General features: G+C 43.9%; 1 protein-coding gene across 3 annotated transcripts in view; it reads right to left on the bottom strand.

Annotated features, from left to right (window-relative positions):
- The window catches only part of RNF38 (ring finger protein 38), a 101,579-nt gene that overhangs the window by 33,305 nt on the left and 44,437 nt on the right, over positions 1-23,837 (bottom strand). For all 3 annotated transcript variants that reach the window (XR_002104666.1, XM_019554976.1, XM_019554977.1), the window contains one exon: positions 6,402-6,595. Coding sequence is in view for 2 of the 3 variants with exons in the window: in XM_019554976.1 (XP_019410521.1) it covers positions 6,402-6,508 (107 nt within the window). In the remaining variant the exon portion in view is untranslated. Of the gene's footprint in view, positions 1-6,401; positions 6,596-23,837 lie in introns of those variants that run through there.

Raw genomic sequence — 23,837 nt, 5'->3', positions numbered from 1 at the left:
AACACAGGCAGCTGCAGGTAGAGAGTGGGGGCAGGCCCTGCACAGCTGGGGTGGATGCAGGATGGAGCCATGAACATCTCATCCAGGGGGAGTGGGGAGGGGGGGGCGGATGACACGAGGCTCGGGAGGGCACTGGGGGGCATGTGCCCCCAGATCTGCATGTGGGGGGGCTGGGGAGGAGGGAGAAAAAAAAAGGGGGCCAGAACAGTGCTGAGCTGTGCTCAGGCCAGGCAGCTGCAGCAGCAGTGCTGAGAGCAGGGCAGGGCATAGCCCCTACAACCCTTGCTCCCAGCACCGCTGCCGAGTGTAGTGTAGACCAGGCCTGGTGGCAACAATCCAACACAGCCTTCCCCTCCCCCTGAAAACATGGGGGCCAGGGGCTGGTGGGTGTGGGAGAGGGCAGGCTGCAGCTGCAGGTTGGAAGGCTGCATCGGGCTGTTCCCACCAGGCCTAGCCCACACTGCACTCGCTGCAGATGGTGGTGGTTCTGGGAGCGGTGACCCCCCGCCCCCTCACCTTTTGGTCCTGCTCCCAGAGCTGCCGCTGCTGCAGCCACCCGGTATCAGGAAAACCCAGACAGGAAGAGCCTGGTGCTACCCTGGCCCTAGCCTGCACTGCCCAACCTTGAGTGCAGATCTGGGGGCACATGCCCCACCCCTCAGACAAGCTGCTCACACTTCCGTTCTCCACCCTGCCTGTGCAGGGCCTGTCTCTCCCTCACTTTTTTTTTTTTTGGGGGGGGGCGAGGCAGCAGGGGATGATCAAGGCCCTAGCAGTGAGGGAGGGAGTGGAACTAGGGCTGGGGCCTTGATCTGCCCCACCCCACCATGGCCCTTTCCCCTCCCCTTCCCTTCCCACAGACTTACCTGAAGACCACTGTTTTAACTTTTTTTAACTAGCTTCTTCATCTTTGTGCATTTCCCTTGCTCAAGATGTATATGGGCCTGGTGGATTTTTTGAGCTTGCTCCCCAAGAAGGAAATTAAATTTGGATCATGTTATGGCCACTATTACAGGGGGGCTCACCTACAGATACCTCTTGAATCAGGTACTGTGCGTTCCTTAGGATTAGACCTCAAATTGCTTCTCATCTTGTGGGTTCCCAGATGAGTTATTCTAGAAAGCAGTTATTTATTACATCCAGAAATATTACCTCTGCATTTCATCCTGATGAAGGGTTTACCCAGTTTATGTGAGGATAGTTAAAGTTTCCCATTATTACTGCCTATCTTATCTTATTTTTGAAGCTTCTCTAATTTCCCTAAGCATTTCATAATCACTTTTACTCTTCTGATTAGGTGTCCAGTAGTACAATCCTAGTATCATGTTGCTTTTATTCAGGTATGGAATTTCTACCCCCAGGGATTCAATGGTTGTTTTCCTTTCAGGTAAGATTTTTACATTGCGTAGCACCCTATCCATTAAATCTAAGGTGCCATAAGCCTTTGTTGGGCAGGGTGACATGTACATTGAACAAAGAAACAAACAAACAAACCTACTGTCTCTCCATATTGAAGGACTAGATTTACACAGTAAATCAAGAAACTGATCCAGTGACTAGAATTCCAAGGTTTGACAGGTTGTCTGAAGACCAACAGCAATTTGCATACTGGGACCCGAAACTTACAGATTTGTCAAACTTAGATTTGATGCCGCTGACCCAGTGAGTTAATATCAAATACAACTTGACAAGCTTTACCTTTGGAAATAGGAGAGAAAGAAATGATATAGTTTCTGATCCTAAAAGCCCAAATGTTTTTTCATTTATAAAAATATATGTATTTTTTTTCCAGTTTAAGAAGTCAAAATGTCATCGCTCCATGTTCATCTCAGACATACAGACCTTCAGGCTTGTGTTACTTGACAAACAATTCCACCAGAGACTATGAGGAGGCAAAAGCTTGCAGTTTGGATAATTAACTGGAACAGTAATATGGTCTTTATTTTTAAAGGTTTGCTATGCATTGGCCCAGGGATTGGTTCAATATAACCATCCAAAAGTCTATTCTCCCATGACTGAATTGAGCTTATTCCAAAAACTCCACTTCAAAAGAGGCTTTGTTTGACACACAGTCTAAAAACAAACTGTATCAAAACAAAAACATTACCCTTACAAAATACACGGACCACCCACCTAAGCAATCGCATGATATTTTGTCATCACTTTCACCCACAAGACAGCTTTTTCCTTCTCATCTCGAAGTTAGATAATCAGGGAAGAATTAAAATTAGGGCTATTCAACTTTGCAGTGGCCAGGGCCGCAGAGCATATGGGAATCCTGTTGCACCACAACTCCCTCTTCCCCCATTGCCTTTGGTGCAGGCTTCCTGCAGGCCACTCCACCTCATGTCACCCTCCCCAACAAAGGCTCCAGAAGCTGGAGAAGGGAAGGGAAGCAAGAGACCGAGGTGCCCCAGCAGCAGCAACCGAAGTGGTGATGGGGAAGAAAGGGGGAAGGGCAAGAGCCCTTGAATTGCAAGTTAAACCCTCACAGACCACATGCGACCCACAGACCAAGTTGGCAGCCCTGGACTAAGGCAAGTGCCATATATGCATATGGGACTGAAAAAGGAGTGATGACTACTATCATCAGTTGCCTGATGAACAACAGGAATATCTGGCTTGGACATTACATTGACTATATGCTCAACGCTTTAAATTTAGTGGAAAGCAGGGCTTGTCCAATTTCTGCACAATCAGGCGATACAAATCACAGGTAGTATGCTGCAGGGAATGCCCTCCCACCACTTCTCAGGCAGCACTGGTAGCACAAAGGCCCCCACTATGTGGCAGGTGGACAGGCAGCTGCTGGGGTCCACAGACTGCTTGCTGGCCCCTCATGGGCTGCAAGCTGAACAGGCCTGATATAGAGCATTAGGAAAACAAATGAACTCCCAAGTGAAAGGCATAATGAGTAAAAACTGTCACAAGTAGCACCTGTCCACAGACTTTTTGGGAACATACACCATGTAAAATTATGCTCAGGACTCCATTTTTCAGCTGCATTTCTAGGAGACTGACATTCAAAATAATACTTAAAAAGTAGAATACTTATTGTACAACCTGATGTAGAAAGTCTTTTAAACTCCTGAGATTTGGTAGACACGATCGCACCAGAAGCAAGCATAAGGGTAGAAAAAGTTCAAGAAAGGTAGCAGTTGCTAAAGAAATAATATTAAAGGGCTCAAGTGCCAATGCGAAGAAAACATGGGCCAAGATAACAAGCTCCTCAAACTCAAGGAGGACTTATGCAGGAAGTGGAAACTAAATCAAAATCAATGTAAAGTATGTAGGGCACAAGCATGCAGGGACAAACTGGGGAGGGGAAGCCAACACAATTAGCATCAGCAATAGGGATGCTCAAGATAAAATAGTGAAGGGAATAGGTTAGACACTGCTTAGGTAAGTTAACTTATTTTGAAACAATTGGGTCTGCTGTACTTCACCCCAGAATACTTTGGGGACTGAATGAAATAAATCTCAGGGGTCCAGAAATTATTAAGAACCAAGGGCTCCTTTATACACAACGGGACTCTGCTCCAACATCTGCTAATAAGCACACATTGGAGAAGACTCGATTAACTGAGTCTGTTGTGAGGTTGCTGGAGCATGCTAATTAGTGCATATCAGCAGCCGCTGCGTCATGTATTCAGCATCCCCACATTCAAAAATGGCAGCAGGGGCACCTTAACTTCACATATGGTTATTTTTGGTTTATTTGTCCATTCCTCTTCCCACCTCCCGCTCCCTCACAATGATCCTGCAGCAGTGAAACTGGAAGAAGTGGCCCTGAAAGTTTCGGCAAATATCAGGCCTTGTGAATAAGCAAGAAGCAGCAGATTCAGTTATAGTTTGATACAAGTAAGGCTTCTGATGTAATCTTGCACAACGTTCTCATAAATAAGTTAAGAGAATAAGGTTGAAATCAGAGCTATTTAATTGGGAGCCTGTGGGCTGCATCTGAGCCCCAAGGCGTTAAAGTGCAGCCCACAGGCTCTCAACAAACACTGATCCCTGCACTCTCCTGCTGTTGCCACTGGAGTCTCTTCCTCCTCCTCCAGCTTTTGATACCTGTTCTTGCCACTGGGGTTGGGGCAGAACAGCATGGCCTGTGGGCCTGAGCAACATCATGGCTGTAGAGATCAAGGGGGACCTGGGATGCTGGTACAGCACTGCAGGGGGCCACCTTCGCATAGTGCTGCAGAAGAAGTTGCCTGTGGTCCAGCATGACACAGCCTGCACTGCATGTAGCCCATTCAGACCCGACACCCATGCAATGGGTGGCTGGGGGCCTGTGGCCCACAGCTGCTCACAAAGTTGGACAGTCCTGGTCAAGATTAAAACTACAATATGGTGAGTGCAAAGTTGTCAACATATTTATCTGTTACTTGGATAATGGAATAAAAAAAGTACTTGTTAAATCTGTAAACAATACTAAAACTACAGGGAATGGTAAACACTTTGAAGGACAGAATTAACTGATAAACTAGAGAAATGGTCCAAAATAAACAGGATACACTTCAATAAGGAAAAAAGTGCAGAGATACCACCAACAGGACAAACCAATACGAGAGAATGACTGGCTAGGCAGAAGTTTTGTAAAAAAAGGATCTAGATCAGGGCGGGCAAAATCCAGCCCACAGGGCCCATAAAAAAATTTAGAAAATTAATGATCTGCCCCACCTGTCTGTCAAAGATGACAAGGCACCAGTGGTAGCATGACCCAGGAGAAGACAGTGACAGAACCAAGCAGCCATAGTAGCAAGGCCTGCCCGGCCTTGCTCCACCCACAGCCAGAAGCCTCTGCCTACCAAAGGCTTCTGGCCTGGTGACCCTGAGGCTGTTCCCTGCTTCTCTCTGCCAGAGGGAAACTAAGCTAAGAACAGGGGGAAAAGCAGCTCCCTTCTTTCCCTACTGGCACAGCCCAACCCAGCTCCCATAGAACCCCATGCCAGCTGGGGCCCCATGATCCTGCTGCCCCACCCAGGGCCCTTGCTAGCTCTAGCGGGAGCCCCATGCGCACACACAGCTCTCGCTGTGTTCCCACCCGCCCACTCACTGCCACTCCCCCTCACCCCCACCCCACGCAGCCAACAAATTTCCCCACTTTCCTGTGGAGGCGCTGCTGGGAGCAGGGGCTGCAGACCTGGCAGTTAGAGGTGGTGGGAGGCTGTAAGCAAGTAGTGAGGGCCACTGGCATGGGCAGGGAACTAGCATGCTAGGGCTGCTTAGTGTTATAAAGTGGGGAGGGCAGGGGTGCAACAGCTGCAGCTGGAACTGCCTCCTGGTGAGCGAAGGGGGCAGGGGGAACTCTGACTTTCCATGATAAAAACAAAAATCAAACACCATAATTTATAGGTATTTAAAATGTATTTTATTGTAGTGATTGAGGTACTGGTAGGGTTTCAAACTGCTTTTAAATTTAAACATTGGGTTCAACTGATATCTACAAATGTGTGTGCGTGGGGGGTATGGCATGGTATGGTATAATAGTGTAGCATTTTATTTTAATTGCAGAAATATGTGGATCTGGGGGGTTTTAATCAGAGAATTTACAATTATTGAACAGAGAAAACAAGGATCCCTGGCAAATCAGACATATATAAAATATGATATCCAAGGAAATTAAAAAAAAAAAAAAAATCACATTCTTTTTGTTTAAAGAAGAAAAAGACAGACACACGTTAAGTCTTTAAATATGTAAAAGTAATTACTATGTTATAAACTATTCCTCATGCCCTATAGAGTTGTGATTCTCAACCAGGGTGCCATGGCATCCTGAGGTGCTTTGGGATCCTTCCAAGGATGTCACACCATGTTAGAACTGCTCTGTGTGCAAACATGATTCGCAAAAATAGCTTTCAAATTGGAATCCAGAATATTAAAAACAGTCTGAAATACTGTAGTCTTTCTAAATCCTTTGCAACACGAAGTCTGAAACAGAACTCAGTAGCTACTATTTTTCTGTAGTTAAAAAAAAGAGTGAAAAGTAAAAGATGTTTTCTGAGGGGTACCTTGAGTCTAAAAAGGTTGAGCTGTTTTAGAGGTAAGACAAAAAGTGGGCTTATATTGCAGCAAGGAAGAATGGTGTTAACCATTAGGAACAAGTGCCTTACTGTAAATTAAGCAGTGGTACAGATTACCTAGGAAGGCTGCTGAATCTCCATTACTGATGGTTCTTTGGAACAGGCTAGAAAAAAAGAGCGTCTGTCAGGAATGGTTGAAGTCCAGCTGGCCACGGAGATAAACCAGACTACCTTCTCAATGTCCCTTCTATGTTAAAGGCTTTGATTTTTCTAAAAATTGACTTTATTGTCAAAACACTGCTGCTTGAAACCAAGGCTTTCCTCATCTAGTAAAGAGGCCAGCAAGTAACCCCACAATCTGAACAATGAACTTACCTCCTTCTGTTCCGTGCAGGTGTGTTGCATCGTTCCCCTGAGAAGTGGTGTTGGTTGGGTCGAGCTGAAGGAGGCTGCCTATTTGATGTCATCTCCCATGGTCGCATTGGCGGTGATGGGGCTGGGGATGCTGCTGTATAGTCAAAGACTGAATGAGAAAGGCGTTGTCTCTTAGGACTTGGACTATCTTCACTCTGTATCAAAGCAAAAGACTTGAGTGAGCTATATCACACAAATCGACTGCTCAATACTATTTACTACAGTTGACAAAGGTGGTCACACTAAGTAAATGATACTCATTTGAAAACAAAATACCATATGAAGTTAAATTAGGGTGACTATATGAAAGAATGCGAAATCCAGGATGCTGCCTGCCTACTCCCCTCCCCTCCCCAGTGCTGCAGGGAGTCAATGGCCCATTAGTGATCCAGTGTTCTTTACTTAACAGGTGACAATTAACACTTGTGAAGTAATAATTAGTGTTAATACTGCTTCCAACTTCACAGCTCCTATCACTGCCTCTGGACCTAGGACACTGTTTTTAAATTTTCACTGGCTGGCTGGGACCAGTCTCCAAAATCCAGGACTGTCCCAGCCAGTGTGGGATATATGGTCACCATAAGTTAAATATATATTGCTCACTAAGGAGTCCACTGACTTCATGATACAAGTTGCTTACTGGATTCTCCCACAATAAACATTTTTGCTACTGAATGCTGTGCAGCAGCAACACATTATTTTAAATTCTGATGCTGAAACCAAATTCACCCAAATTCTTTCACTAATGCAAATACAAGGCTGAAAAAATTTGCTTCAAAAGAATAAGGTTCTGTTTCATGTATGGTCTTTTCAGAAAAAGGATGCTAGATAAGCACAAATTTCATGTCAGTGGGATCCATATTTGTCAATCATTAAACAGGTTGCCATATGGTGTTCTAGCTCAACATGTGCACCTGGTACCTACCAGGTGGATTATCACTATAAAAGCTTATTAGCCATTTGATTTGTATTGCAGCCAGTTTTAGTTCTGCTAACTCAGCTCAGAGGAGCCTCATATCTTTTAACTTGTTGTTAATGTTATATTGGTAATTAACAAGCATTTAATGAGGATCTGACCACAAGATAGCTCTCATTTGTCAGTGGAAGGCTCTAGTTACATGAAAGGAATGTTTTACTATTAAAAAAAAAAAAAAAAAAAAAAAATAGTGCCAGCTGAACTGGATAGATCAGGGAAACTGTGAATACAAGTGATATGGAGCTTTGTCTCCCTTGGTTACTTGTTCAAATTTGGTGACAAACAGCAGCAACCAAACACTGTAATCACCAAGCAACTTTTCAGGAAAAGTCTTGACCTATTCTAATACTTTAGTGAAGCTGCAGGTACCCATACACTAATGCAGGGGTGGGCAAAATGCAGCCCACGGGCCAGATGCAGCCCACCGGGCCATTCTATCCAGCCCATGGGGCCCCTGTAAAATTTAGAAAGTTAATATTTATCTGCCCTGGGCTGTCTGTCATGTGGCCCTCAATGGCTTGCCAAAACTCAGTAAGCGGCCCTCCGCCTGAAATAACTGCCTGCCCCTGCACTAAACAGACTAATACAACCTGCTTTCTTGCCAGCAGTTCCTCAAGGGGCCCTGGCAGATGTTCATGTAAAATATGCCAGGGGATCTGATCCCAGATCCTAACAATTGCTCCTCCTACTATGACAAATATGCATGGCAGAAGGTGTGATTTTTGGGATCAGATCCCAAACCATGCCCTACTTGCCAGCACAAGAGGAGGCCAGAATTATGACTGAAAAGCTGGGTGCCCACAGCTGTGGGGCTGGAGCTGACAATCAGCTGATTGTCAGCCCAGCAGGGGTCATGCTAAGGCCAGTTCCATATGCTGGTGAGATCCCCAGTGGAAGTTAACAAATTAGCACCATATAAACCAGCCACAGAATTCTTCTGCTTCGTATGTGGAACAATTTTATGGCTGGTTTGCCCTTCTATGGCACTTTACACTGGGTACACATGTAACATTCTCATCATTTATGCTGTGATTAACATGCTAATTATGGTATAAAGCTAATGCATAGAGGAGGTCAAGGACTAAGCAATACAAGGGAACAAGCATTTTTCTCTTCCTCACTAATTTTTGAATGAGAGGTTGGCCAAAAGTTCTTTACATCCATAAATAACCTTAATATGCACAGCATCTTATACTGTAAGACAGGGGTAGGCAATGATTTTTGGCTGGAGAGCCAAAACCCCACATAATGCCTACCCTGCAAGGTGCCAGAGTGCTGGCATACTAGAAAAACAAAACAAGGGAAAGGGGTACATGGCAGGATGCTCTGCTTGTGCCCCCTGATCCTCACCCAAAGCCCATTCCCCCCAGCCCATTGTCCCCCACCTCAGGCTCTGTAGCTAATCAGCAGCTACCTAGAACCTGAGCTAGCTGCAGCCGGGAAGCTGCAAACAGCTGCTGCGTCCCCAGGCCTGGCTGCCTCCCATCCCCAAGCTCCGAGGAGGCAGCAGATACTGGCGATGCTCCCCGCTGCTTCTGCAGGGAAGTGTGTGGAACCCAGTGCGGCAGGGCACAGCGGGGAGCACAGAAAGCTGCCTGCCACTCCCAGCTCCCCATGCCACATGTCCCCTGTGGGTGGGGGCAGCAGGAAGGGACACAACCCTGCATACTGCCCACGCTGCTCCCATGCACACTGTACTTCAGCTGCTGCACATTGTACCCCTCTCTTTCAGAAGATAACTCTAGTTGTTAATACCATAATTTAATGCTCTGGATAGGTGCCTGATTTTATGCTCCCCGCTTCCCCTCCTGGCCCAAGAAATCAAATTTACTCCTGGAAAATGATTCTTTGATTATTTCATCTTTGGAGCTTGGAATTTATCTTTTCAAAACTAGTTCTTGTAGATCAGTTATAGAAGATGGCAGAGATGCAAAAACTGCTTAAGTGGTTACCTTTCATCATCATTCCAAATTACTGCTTAGCACAGCTACTCCAAAACAAAGTGTTAATTGCTACCCATGTTAAGCAACAGTATTTCCATTCCAACTTGTTTGCCATTAGAAAGAAAAATTGAGATGAAATAATTTTCTGAACTACATATAAAAGCATGCTTTTAAAACCCAATTAGGTTTTTCTGCAGTGAAAACCAAATAACCTGAAGCTAAACCCTAAAACTTCATAAACTGATGTTGTTAAAAACAAAGCAAAACACATACTGGTACTTTTTCCTTGGTCTTAATTAAGAAACCAATTTGCCTGTGATGACTGTAACAAGGATTACAGGAGTATGCTAGAAAAAATAGCAAGGACTAAGTAGTAGAAAGATATTCCATATACATTTTGATTAGTTTACAAGGCAAATTCAATTGATTTATGCTAGGTGTACTTAGATTAAATAATTGCACTCATTGTGTATTAGCAGCTGCAAAGCTGTAATATGTTTACACAGTAACTCATTTGTTGCAATATTGTCAACTCCCCAAATCCTAAACAAAGTTTTCCATCCCAACCCAGATGATGTTGCTATTCCACAAACCATCACAGAATCCCTGGACAGTAGCTTTTGCTGAAAAGGTCATTCTGGGTTTCTTGTTTTGGCTGCTGCCAATTAAGAAATAAGAAGAGAATGACACTGCTATGATAGCTGTGGGAGACAGTTTAGTTAGTTTTTAATTTAAAAAAACCACATTAAAAAAGCAAAGCACTAAAAAATTAGGTCAGAAATAAGTGTTAAGAGTGAGGAGTTTTAGCACAAGCAAAGTGTTTCACTTCAAAATGGCCATGTCAGAAAGCTTTGGAATAGAGGTTTCTGGCTGCCATTAAAAAATGAGGTTAAAACCAAGACAAAGTTAGAGTTGAAAATTAAATCTAGATGAACCAGGAAACTTGAAACAGGTGTTTCCCCTATGATCTCTAACCTAATGTACTATGTACATTAGTAGTAGGCACTGTGACATAATATTCAGCAAAAAGTTGACCCATCTGTAAAATAATTAGTCTTTTCCTTGTACCATTTACTATGAATTGCCATGAAGTCCAGCTCCTGCAGAAGTGATGGGTTGTTATGGCTTTAAATAGCTTTTGATAGCCATTGTGCATAAGACGCATCTAAAGAGTGATCATCATTCTAAACGTAATAATATTAAAAAGCCTAGAGTTTTGGTGAATTTTAACGACAAGTTTTTACCAAGACAATAATATGGGTATAGAGCAGGGGTGAGCAAAATACAGCCCACGGGCCAGATCCGGCACACCAGGCAATTTCATCTCTCCAGCAGGTGCCCACCAACTAATTGTACCCCACCCAGCCCTTCCCACAAAGGTGGGAGTGAGGCACTCACATATACCTCCCCCCCCCCCAACATAACCCTATTGCACCTTGTTCTCACCCTTGTGTGCAGAAAGGCCCAGCCCAGCCAGCACACATCTTCCAGGCAGGGCTTCTGCTGCCACTGCTGCAGCCACTGGGGGTCCTGCTTGGCTTCTCCCTGTGTCCCACTTGCTCCAGGCACCAGGAAGGGAAGTGGTAGGGGTGGGGGAAACTACAGCTGAGCAGAGGAGCATGGGGCTGGGGCTGGCAGCAGTGCTGACTCTGCGCTCAGGGGGGCAGCAGGAGCACAGTTTGGCGAGAAAGGGTGGGAGGAAGTGGGGACCCTCCCACACACTCCTCCTCATCCCCCTCCAATGGTGCACAGCTCCCACCAGCAGCAGGTGATGGCATGTGGGGGACTTGTACCTGGTGCGGGTATTGCCTCTAGTGCTGCATGGCTCCAGCCAGCGCTGCACATGGCAAGATGGCCCACCTCTATAGCATGGGGATACCCATAGTGCATGTGCAGCTCCTGCATGATGGAGCTGGCTGCCTTTGCTGCTTTCTGCTGCATAGGTCCCAGGACTCTGCCAGACGTAGAGGGGAGCCTTGGTCCCTGCTTCCCCATGGAGTCCCAGGACCTGCATGGCAGGGACCTGCAAAGACAGCCAGGGCTTCTACTGGTGACACAAGTGCAGGAGCTGCAGGGAGTCCCATGCAGTAGCCAGACTGGACTGCTTCTTCGCCCCTCACCCCCATGTGCAGGGAGGCACCTCTGGTGGCAAAAGGTCAGGACTTCTGGTTCCAAGATGACGACCAGGGGACGCTACCCCGGCCTTCGACAACTCACCAAAACACATTAAAGGGCCCTCTAGCCAAAATAACTGCCCACCCCTGGAATAGATTTTGATGTACACTCCTTCAAACTGTAAAGACTAGGCAGAGCCTTCCGTATCGAGGCAACTGCTTGATGCAGTTGATGCAGTCAGAGAAGGGGACTGGATATTTAAGTCACGGCTGATAACAAATATGTTCTTTCCTTTCCCTATCATCAGCTTAATTCCCACAGAGAAGACTCATAAGACAACCTTGCTAAACTTTTTCACGTATCAAAGAGAGGCCTATCCCTAGAGTCCTTCCTTCACAAAGATCCAACAAGTACTTCTAGCCTTTATGGATGAAAACAACTAGAAACCCGTTTCTCAAAAGAGAATCAGCAAAGAAAAAAAAGAAGTTAGCTCTGATGACTGCTAACTATATTGATACTTTAACCATAATTGCAATTCCTATATAACCAAATAAATTGAAAAGTTTGCACATACAGAACACTACATTCATTCATGTTCTTGCATTAAAATAGTTCTGATCATAAAATTAATATGCTGTCTAGAACATCACAAAAACCATGGAAAATCTGTGGCAAGACCCTAAATCCTTGGGTAGATTTTCTATGTGCATACATATCTATTGTCACTGCTCATGAATATCGCAGCTCTGACAAACCAGCAGGAGCCAAAAATGCAACTGACAGGATATCAACAACTGCAGTGACAGTGTCTCTGTAAATTAGTATGGTGGCAGTGGCTTTTCATGGGGTTTAGCCAGTGTCATTTTAATATAAGGTTTTGTATTTACAGAGCAGACAACATATTCAGTTTTTTTTCCAGTACGAAGAGGAAGAAATCCATCACAGAACTGAGATTAAAATACTTTCAGAATCTTCCTTTCCAAATTCAGTGTTGCTGATGTTTGTTTAGGTCAAATTACTCACAACAGCAGTATATATACTATGTATCTCTGTTCTTTACCATGAAATATTTATTCAATGGAATAACAGATTTCAGAATAATAAATCTGACAATTATAATAAAAGTGCATTTTACACTTGTAATAAAAGCTTACATGGCAAGTGTTGCGTTAACATGGCAGTTTGAGTACCTAGAGGTATTTGTGCTCTAAGGTTTATGAACAAGATACGCAATTATTACCTCAGCAGAATACAGGACCTAAAAAGTTTTGGTAGGCAAGTGAACTGCAACCTGCATCATTGTATTTCCAAATAATGGGGAAAAAACAGGCAAGGAAGGTTTATAGGCCACTAGATGCTTTCTTTCTTTCAAACTGCACCTAAATCTTTCAAGCTTTTCTGTAAGAGGTTACTATTACTATAATTAAATTAGAAAAATATCTGTCTAGAATGTTGAGCAAAATTAAGGTAAGAGTCTTGCATTTTTAGATATTAAGCGCTATAGGGAAACACTGTAAACAGCTGCTGTTGAGTGTAATTTGGGCAACTGGAGATTAGAAGGTTGGGAAATGATTTTAGTAAACCAAGCCACTGGTTTAATCCTACTAGATTTACACATCACCAAAAACTGAAGACACCCTCTCTGCTTTTATATAGGCTTCTTTTTGGGCCCATTTTTGAGTAACGGGCAAGAAGTTACTCTTAGTCCATCTCCATACATTTTACTGTTCCTGTTAAAAACACCATGAAAGATTAAGTTGCCTAGCAAAGGCTTGATGCAACTGCTTTCAGAACCCATTTTCTTGCATTTTATTTGTCCAGGCTTGTCTATGAAAATACACGCCCTTTCCTCAGAGCAGGCAGGGACAGTTCTGCACCTGTGCTCCAATGAGGCTCATCTAGAAAATAATGCAAGTCAGCTGTCCCTTCTATTTGCTTCTGTATTAGCATTCAAATGCAACCTTTTCAGTTTTGCCTCCTCAAGTCTCAACCCTTGATGTTAGTCTTGCAGGAAGATAATTGAACAGAAGCAACAGTTTTTTTTAGCCTAAAATGTATTTGTAGCTTGGGATACACCCAAGACAAAATCAGGATGATCCTGCAGCAACTTTAAAGGTTTCACCTGGTTCTCCTCAGTTTCCCCAAAATGCTTCTGTTGTTGCTCACAGGTCCTACCATAAGCCCCTAGCCACCTGAAATACTACAATATGCTCACACATAAATTTAAATAAAATTTCAGTTGCATCACAGAGAACTTCACAAGTTAAGAAAATACCTCTCAAAAAACAAAACTAGGTTTAGTCAAAGAAAAATGCTTTAAAAAGGCATGCCACTGAAAAATGCATTAACTACAACCATTGTCACTCCAAGTTCTTATAAGCACTGGCTTCAACTTCATTGGCCAGGTGGTCAGGGAAACTGCAACCAAAACAAAAACTAGCATAGCCCTCTAGGCTACGCAGCTGACCAGAATGATATTTTAACTTTGTAAGTTTTATCCTTCCCAATATTTAAAGAAAAAAAAAAAAAAAAAGCACAATTTTCCAGATATGTTTCCTTTTGGTCCATTTCATTTGGGTGACCGTATCTACTTTGAAACAATATGCTTACAAAACAAAATGATCAAGACAACCCCTTACATTTTACTCAAAATGCTGGTAACATTTGAGCAATTTAATTCCAGAGCCTTTGGTTTTCACCCTGAGTTGGCTGTTTCAATGGCTGGGGGTTGTCTGGTGTAACCAAACGTTCCTTTAATATGACAAGGCTATACAACTCTCATCTTCCTAATATATTTTGCCAAGTTGTTGCCAATGCGGGGGAAATGATTTGCTTATGGAACTACCTGGTTAATTTTCCATGATAAAAATAATTTTTTTAAAAAAAATAAAAAATAAAAAGTTAATACTTTAATTTGCTTTTGAAAAACAAAACAAAATGTTTACAAGGAATGGAACAAACCGCTACACTATAACAAGACCTTCCCATGGCTTTTATTCTACCAAAAAGATAATTCCTAATATGGCTGAGAGTTGGGCAGGACCAAAGGATAAACTGCTACAACTGTGATCACTATGCCTTGATAATGATCTGTTGGGAAGCATCCTATCCCTAGCAAGAGGAGACACCAAGGCAGCACAAGCAATTTCTTCATATAGATTCCATTTGTCAATTCTACCTCCTTTTTCCTGGAAGAGCAAAGATTTCCCACACTTGGACAGTGACTCTGCTACACTCCTCTCCTTTTGTTCCAACCAGAACAGGCTAGTCAAGTACAGTGGCACAAGCTCACTTCTGCCATAGGGCTAATCTTAAAAGTTGCCATTTAAGTAAAGATGGGCTCTACGTTAGCTGTTACCACACAGGAAAGAGACCTGGGAGACATTGTGGATAGCAACCATCAAAAAAAGCAAACAAAATATAAAGCGTTAAGAAGAGAAGTGTGAACAACACAAAGTATCATTACACCCTTTTATAAGTCCATGGTGCATCCACACCTTGAATGCTGTACACAGTTTTGGTCTGCACACCTCAAACAGGATAGAAGAGCTAGACAAGGTATGGATAAGGGCAAAGAAAAATAATTAGTGGTATGGAGGGCTTCCATATGAGGAGAGACAAAAAGAGGCTAGGCCTATCCAGTTTAGAAAAAAGCGAGACGCTTGAAGGGGGCATGATAAAGTTTTACAAAATACTAAATGGTGAAGAGAAAGCAAGTAGGGATGTACTACTCTCTCACTCAATATAAGAATTAGGGGGTCACAAAATGAAGCTATTAAGTAGTAAGTTCAAAACAAAAGGAAGCCTTTTCATACAGCATGCAATTAAAATGTGGAACTCATTGGCATAAGATATGTGGAATATATATAATAATATATATAATAAAATGTGGAAGCTGACATTTAGCCAGATCCAAAAAGGGAACAGACAGATTCTGGGAGAAAAGGTTGCATCAGTGAACACTGAAGTCTGGGGAACAGCCTCTGAAACAAAACTTCCTATACCTTAAATGTTACAGGACACAAGTGAAAGAACAGGGAGAAAACCTTAGTCATATCCTGCTCACTCTCCCTTTCAGTATCCACTCTCTGCCAGGTGTGACACAGGATATTGGGCAAGATTGACCTATAGTCCAACCCACTGAATTGGGGTGGGCAATTATTTTGGCTGGAGGGCCACTAAATGAGTTTCAGTAAGCTGTCAAGGGCCCCACACAATCTATTAGAAAGTATCATTTTATAACAAATTACATATAAAAGACAAGTCATATACTAGAAATCAAACTTCTACTATAACATTTTAATTTTATTTTTAAAAAATTGTCCTGATTTATTATTGTTGAGTAGTGTATACAAACCATGGGTGGGCAGTGTGGCCCATGGCTCAAATTGGGCCTGCGATAGATTCCATTTCCCAAAACCCCCCTGCCTGTATCACTCCAGCAGGTTTCCATGCAGACCCTAGGAGTGGCAGGGCCATGATAACATGGGGTCAGGGTTTCCATGGAGACTGGCCCACACAGGGCCGGCAGAGCATGCGGCTGGGGCTAGGGCTAGATTGTGTGCCAGTAACAGCATGGGCTGGAGCCAGGGCAGATCTGCAATCTGCTGCTGACATGTTCCTGCTCAGGGTGTGCAGGCAGGTGATCACAGCTTTGCCCTGGCTCCAGCACACAGAGTCCCTGCTGCAAGATCCCAGCCCCACAGTAGCTCCCTGTTCAGCTAACTGCTGAGAAATGGAGTCCAGCTGCTGGCTGGATCTGTCCCCATGGTGCTCTGCACGGGGCTGAGTCCCACCCACTCCCACCCAGGGCAACTTACATCACGCTCCCACCCCTGGCCTGCACACACAGCTTCCCAGAGGGGCTGCTCCCAGAGCAGATGCAGCCGTCTGCGCACTGCCTCAGATCTTCCTGCCTCCAGTGGTTCCTTCTCCTCCCGCCCCTGCTTTGCCACTCCGGGCTGGGCGTGAGAAAGCTGCAGCTGGGTGTCTCCTGCCCCAGTGTGCAAGGCTGTAGCTCCAGCTCCTAGCCACCTTCCACCCGCTCCACCAGGCTGGCGTGGTGAGAAGCCACCTGTGGGCAGCCGAGTGGGTAGAAGGGGGCCAGAAGCTGGAGAGCCATGTGCTGGGACAGGAGCTCTCTGGCTGCAGTTCCCATCAGCACAGCAGGGGAAGGAGGAGCCAATGGATGTAGGGGGAACCAAGCAGTACCCTGGCAACTGCAGCTGCACCAGGAGAATCCCTGCCAGGGATCTGTGCACATAGGCCAGGGCCAAGAGTCCGATCTCATGCAGTGCCATGGACTGGATCCAATCAATTGGCAGGCTGGATTCAGCCTGTGGGCCATATTTTGCCCACTCCTGCAATAAACAGTATTTCTTATGTAGGGTGAGCGAGACACTAGACCTCCAAGAGGTAAGCCACAGAAACCTGTTTACGTTAAAAGGTAAGAACCCCCACAAAAACTAGCACTAGAGCCCGGAAATCTACCTACTAGTTTTCTTGTTGCTACGAGAGGAACTTAACTAAAGTCTTTCAGCATTTCCCCAAGACTTTTTTTCCCCATCCTCCAGTAAAAACAAGCCTTCACAAATAGCTGTTAAGAGCCAGATTGACGAAGATTTCTCTTTAACATAATTCAGTAGATCCTCAGAGAAGGTCTTAGGTTTTCCCTCTCAAAAGGCTTGCAGGAATTAATATAATTCAGTGAGGTTTTTATGTATGTTGCCTTTTCTCCTTTTAAATAGTTTGCACCTAGTGGTAACGTACCACAACTCTGGAGGATATTGCCGTGACCCTTGTCTACTCTTTGAAACTTTTAAATAGTTTAATAAACATTAACTAGAAGTAGTGTTTGAATAAAAAAAAATTACAAGAAATTTAAAAAATAGTGCTATAAATGAAGAATAGTCCATTCAGTCACTCAACAAGCTAACTCTGTTGGGTGGCCTCACTTCTCCCACATTCGTTATACGGACCTACGTCCTGGCTGTCGAACCGTGACTAAGGATCTGCCGAACTTGGAGGTGGCTGGCTGATTTTTTTTAACTGGGGAGATCACAGGGTCAGCTACCATTTTCATGGGGCGATTGGCTGAGGGTCCCTGGTGGCTCTGCCCCTCACTGCTGATTGGCTGCAAGGGCCTTCTGTCATGTCCTATCCCCTCCCCTCATCACTGTGAAATTTCAGTAAGTCCTTAACCATGACATACAGGCCCAATCCTGTTAGAAAGGAAGTGACTGACAAAAGAATGTTTATCAAGGGGTGAAGAGATCAACCAGTTGATGCTTCTTCCAGTCTGGAGGACTGAAAACTTAACAAAGCTAGAAAATTCCTTTGTTTAAGTTGGGGGAGAGGAAAGAAGTTTACATGGTAAAGAGCATCCCACATTTTAAAACTGTACTTAATGATGAAAATCAGTCAAATCACACTAAGGCTTGCATAGATAGCTGTGCAAAAAAATAAGTTGATAATAGAACACTAGGTAAATAAACCACATGCCTGCAGTGGCCCCACCAGAAGCCTGGGGGTGCTAGAGCATGCCTCCCTGCTTGGCTGGAGCAGACAGCTTGGGCTAAGGACAGCCTGCCACCCCGTGACAGAATTTGCAGGGAGGTGCACAGCATCCTGGGATGCTGGGAGACTGTGAATTAACTTTAATATGAAGAGGATCTGGGGCAGAAGTTAACAAACAAAGAAACAAACATCAGGTAAGTCTGATACTACATCCATTTGGGTTCATCTTAAACCAGTTTTGGCCGTTTTGAAAACAGAGTGAAATCCTTTGGAACAGTGATAAACACCAGCCTCCAGAAATATATTCAAGTACTTAGGCCAGTCCTTCCCCCCACTTTCTACCTCCACTACATTATTATAATTCCTCAAGTCCTCAAAAATCTCTCATCAACTTTTTGTTCAGCTGGCAGGTTAAAAATGCCAGTGGACATACAGCAAGATATAGAAGGTCCAATGTCCTGACTGGCTGTATTAAACATTTTTAATAATACATTACTAGTCAGAGGGGACCAGCAGGCACTGGGGAAGAAACTGTTCCCCCGTGCACTACCAGGAGTGACCAGGAATAACAGTCACAAGCTGGCAAAGGGTAGATTTAGACTAGACATCAGGAGGCGTTACTTCACGGTCAGGGTGGCTAGGATCTGGATCCAACTTCCAAGTGAAGTGGTGCTGGCTCCTACCCCGGGGGTCTTCAAGAGGAGGCTAGATGAACACCTTGCTGGGGTTATTTGACCCCAGTACTCTTTCCTGCCATGGCAGGGGGTCGGACTTGATCTGCTCAGGTCCCTTCCGACCCTAAAAACTATGAAACTAAACGTTTACTATCTTACAATGTAATTTGCAGATGCTGCTAATTGTGGACAAATATAAAAATCAGAAATAATGAGACAAACACCAAAAATAAAAACTAGATTTAGCATGGAAAACAGCATATGGTACATAATGGTATGAAAAATAACCCTGAACAAATACACACTGTATCAGAAAGTCTGGAAAATTGCAATGCGAAACTAATGCAGAGAATGTTTGTGTTATGTTAAACTGATGGATAGAAATTTTACATGCAGGCAAAAATTCAGAAGGATCTCAAAAATTTATGCTAGTCCTTGCAAAAAATCAGAGTCTATTTGGGGCACATAATACAGAGTGGATCACCATAATATAAAAAATTGTAAAAGAAAAGTAAAATATGACCATCCTTTCCCCAAAATACTGTAAAAATATGAACTAGCATAACAATGAACTTGTCATTCACATGATCTTTTTACCTTTCAGCCCTTATACCCAATTAAAGCACCTAAAAAGTTGGATAAGAGAAGCATACTAATTATTTATGCATGAAAAAAAGTCAGGTTTAATTTGATAGCAAACTACAGTACACCATAGGTCATGAAGGTTGATGCAACAATTATACCACCCTTTCACACATGCTACAGAACAACAAAAGACATGCTAGATTCTTTCAAAGACACCAGTTCATCTTGGCCTTTATTTTTTTCTCCAGTCCCCAGAAGCTGTATCTGCAAACTGTTTGCTAAAATCATCTAGGGCAATGCACATTTCAAGATAGTCTCACAGAAGCGCTCAACACCGTGCCATTTTCAGAGCTGGTCCCCTGATAGCAACAATCAGCTTAGGACAAATTGATCAGTCTTCCCTGCTGCACTTTTCATAGAGTTTAGTCCCAGGATGAAAATAAATCTCTCTTCTTTGCTCCCACAAAAAATAATCCTCTGACCCCCAATTCACATTACTTGTGCATGCAAAGTCTAATTTCATGCCTTACTTTACCATCTTTATACTAAGAAAATAGTTCCTCTTTTGAAAATGAACAATGTACAGTCTACTCATGAATGCAAACTTGGAGAAGAAATGTGTTATATTACTTGGTAGCAATGGGGAAGTTAGACTTCAAAAGCCAATTCAGATAGAACAATTTAAATGAAGATGTAAAGGCCAGATGTAAAGGAGATAAGCGCTGCAATAACTGGTCCCAGCACCCATATCTCTTGACTACCTCTCCAAAATGCACCACTGACTCACATCACCAATGCATACCAGACACCATAACTCTTTACCTCCTTGTCCCACACCAGAGATATTAACTTTCACATGAATGAAACTGGAATCTAAGACTTATGTTACATCCTTCTAAAAAACAAAATTTTAACACCCATCTGGTCAAATTTGTCGTCCTACCTGGGTACTGCAGCTAGCTGCCATGATCCTGGCAAAGTCAATTTTGAAAAAAAATCTGTAAAATACAGCATGATTAATGTTCTGTTTAATGTCAGTACTACAAGTCATGCTCTTATCAACTCCTCTATCATAATAAAGAAGTTATGAGAACTTAGGACATACAGAGCATGAAGGTTCACAGCCAAATCACGTGAAGGTACTGCATAGCAGCAACTGATAATTTTTGTTCTTTAAACATACTGTAACCACCCTATACAAACTGAGTCAGTGGGAGAACAGATTTAAAAAAAATACATCGAGAAAGTCAGCAACCATGCAACAGGAAAAAAAGCAACTAATATTTGGCTCAGATCTGCATAATCCATCCTCAATTTACCATTACCAATTTCAAATTGTGTACTCAACACTTCTAATTATACAGCATACTAAGGGTTAGGTTGTGCTAAACAGAAATAAGCCTCAAGTTTAACAGCTTGCTAAGCCAACCGCATACAAGTAAAGAAGTACTACTGTATCCTCACTTTACCACCAAACCACATACCTTGCTTTTACATATGTTGCACACAACTGCAGCTGGCAAATAAAGATGCAAGGTGCAGACAGAAGTGGCAATTTTCACCTGATCTGACCCTAGAAAGAACTTTATGTTCTACAGATGTGACCACACAGAAGTATATGGCCGCAAAGCACTTTAAAAGGGCTCCATCCAGCAAAAATCTAAACCCTGAATGGAAGGACTGAGACAACCACCACCAAGCAGGGATGGGCGGTAGTGGTTGGAGACTCCTTTCTGCGGTGGGATGGAGGGAGTCATCTGCCAACCTGGCCTGTTATCTTGGGAAGTCTACTGCTTGCCTGGAGCCCAGATCCAAGATGTCACAGTTATTACCAAGACACATCAGGCCCCCTGACTACTACCCTAAGCTGTTCATCCATGTGATACTGCCAGGGAAGACCATGAATGGTTCAGAAGTAATTACAGGGCTCTGGGTGCAAGGGTGAAGGGATCCGAGGCTCAGGTCGTGTTCTCTTTGATCTTTCTGGTCAAGGGAAAGGGCCTGACCAGGCACCTGGCTGCACAGGTGGTGTTGCCAGAAGCCAAAGCCTTGCTTCCACCACAGGGTGTTGTTCCAAGAAGGACTGGTGAGAAGAGACAGGATCCACCTGATGAAGAGAGGGAGAACATCTTCACAGACAGGCTCAGTGAAGAGGGCTTTAAACTAGGTTTGATGGGAATGAAATCAAAGCCCTGAGGTAAGTGGGTGACCTGGAAGAAGATTGAGCAGGAAGGGGTAACTGGGGAAGTGTTCTCATTCTTCCTGAAAAAAAAAAAAATCAGGGTAATCAATTAGTTACCTCAGGTGCCTGGGAAACAAGCAGGAAGAACTGGAAGCCCTTGCACAGGCAAGGAACTATGACATGATTGCAATAACAGAGACTTGGTGGGATAGCTCGCATGACAGGAGCACTGTCACGGATGGGTACAAGCTGTTCAGGAAGAACAGGCAAGGGAGAAAAGGAGGAGGAAATGCACTGTATGTAAAAGAGCCTTATGATTGCTCAGAGATCCAATGTGAAAGTGGAGATAGGCCTGTTTAGAGTCTTTGGGTTAAGGTTAGAGGGGAGAGCAGCAAGGGCAACGAAAATGGTGAGGGGGTTGGGGTTCCTGACTTATGAGGAGAGGTTGAGGGAACTGGACTTATTTAGTCTAGAGAAGAGAAATAAGACACTGGAACAGGTTACCCAGAGAGGTGGTACAATCTATTCTTGGAGGTTTTCAAGACTGAACTGGACAAAGCATTGGCTGGGATGATCTAGTTGGGGATGGTCTTGTTTTGAGCAGGTGGTTGGACTAGATGATGTCCTGAGGTCCCTTCCAACCATACTTTTCTATGATTTTATGAAGACTTTAGAAGACAGCATTTTCAGTAACTTTTGTCTGCACTGCCTCCCAGCTCCGCTGCTGTTTTCAGAATGGGAGGGGAGCAGGGAACAGGTGGAGTTCAAACTGGAGATTTTTCAGCTGGGACAGGTACACTGAGGCCCCCTCCACTCCCTAAGGTAGGGGGGCTCCAATTCACTCACCCCACCCACAGCACCAGCTGGGGAATCTCTAGAACCAGCTTCCCCCGCCCCCCATTCTAAGAATAGTGCCTAAGCTGGGAGAGAAAAGGGGCTGTTGCTAGGGGGGAAAGCAGACGCAGGCTTGAAGCCAGCAGCTGGATTCCCCAACCCCCATTCCCCTCTGTACAAAACAGTGAACTTCTGTTTGGCCCAGGGGATCACTGCAACTCAGAACACTTCCTGCAAAGCATTATGGTTACAAGGGGGAGGTGCTCTTCTCTCCGTGTCCCCAGCCCTGCAGAGAAATCAGTGTTCTATGACAAGACCATAATGCCTGAAGCCTGAAGGCCTTCTCTTGATCTTTATTCATCCAGATGAGTCACTTCCTTCTTGTGCTGCAAGGCACATCCTGATCCAGATCAGGAACTTGGATCACATTCAATTGTTTTGCTAGTTCTGCTTCAGAGAAATAACTGAAACACTGGGCATCTTTACATGTGCTCTGGGGTAGGGAGGACATTTCAATTAGAGCAGCTCTTGGTTTGACAAGCTTTAAATTGGCCCCACCGCCATTTTTAAACACGGGGACGCTGAATACACATGGCACCAAGGCAGCTGGAGTGTTCCAATTAGAACACTGCAGCAGACTTGATTAATTTGCTGGATTAATCAAGTCTGCTTCAATGAATTCTAACTAGAATGTATAGGAGTCAGCATTGCATACGTGTATAGGCGCCCATTGGCTTTCCCCCTTTGAAACCCTTTGTAAACTTTATCCTCTATTACTATTCATGACAAGCTTGAAAAAAGAAAAAGAAAAAAAAAAAAATAGCCAAGAAAGGCAGTAAGAACTGTGGCAGAAGCAGCTGTACATATAGTTACCCAAAATCAGTGGGATGGAGATACCAGATAGATTTTGTGAGCCTGAAATTCCCTTTTGGCCACTCTTAAAATCTTCAGAGTTCTTATAAATTCTGGCATCACACACTTTACTCAGCCTTTTTAAGTGAGTATCTAGGACCTTGCTGCCATTATGGTCCACTGAGGCCTGCAACACCACACTCGCTCATTCTTTTCTGTCAGCGTACTCCTGAATATCTTGGCAATGCAGGCAGGAAAGAATAGGAGTTCAGCCTACTTCAGGAGACTTGAGACTGTTTATAATAATCTCTGGCACATTGGCCTGCCTCTATGAGCACCACACAGAAGAGCACTGAGGCTCTTCTAGAAATTCTAACCAAGATGTTTCAGGGCTACACAGAATAGCACTCTGTGAATAACCATTTGCCTAATTTTCCTCCAATTAAGTTAGTGTCAGAGGAGGAAGTCACAAAGTGCAGATTAAAAAACATCACCAAACAAAAACAACTTCATGGCTTTCTGCTGAGGCTCTGCTGCAACTGTTTTCTGAACATCATTTTCAGTCGTGGGCACAATTAGTCAGTAAGATACTGACAATTGTAATGAAGCCTGGAGAACACTAGCAGAAGTGACCAGTGAACATGTCTATTCAAATGACCCAAAAACAAAAACACTTTTAGTGACCACAGCACTGCTAAACCAATGAAACTTCCCAAATGC

Source organism: Crocodylus porosus, unplaced genomic scaffold (genome assembly GCF_001723895.1).
Source record: "Crocodylus porosus isolate Cpor-Errol unplaced genomic scaffold, CroPor_comp1, whole genome shotgun sequence".
NCBI classification, from domain to species: domain Eukaryota; kingdom Metazoa; phylum Chordata; order Crocodylia; family Crocodylidae; genus Crocodylus; species Crocodylus porosus.
This window is presented reverse-complemented; position numbering and strand designations above follow the sequence as displayed.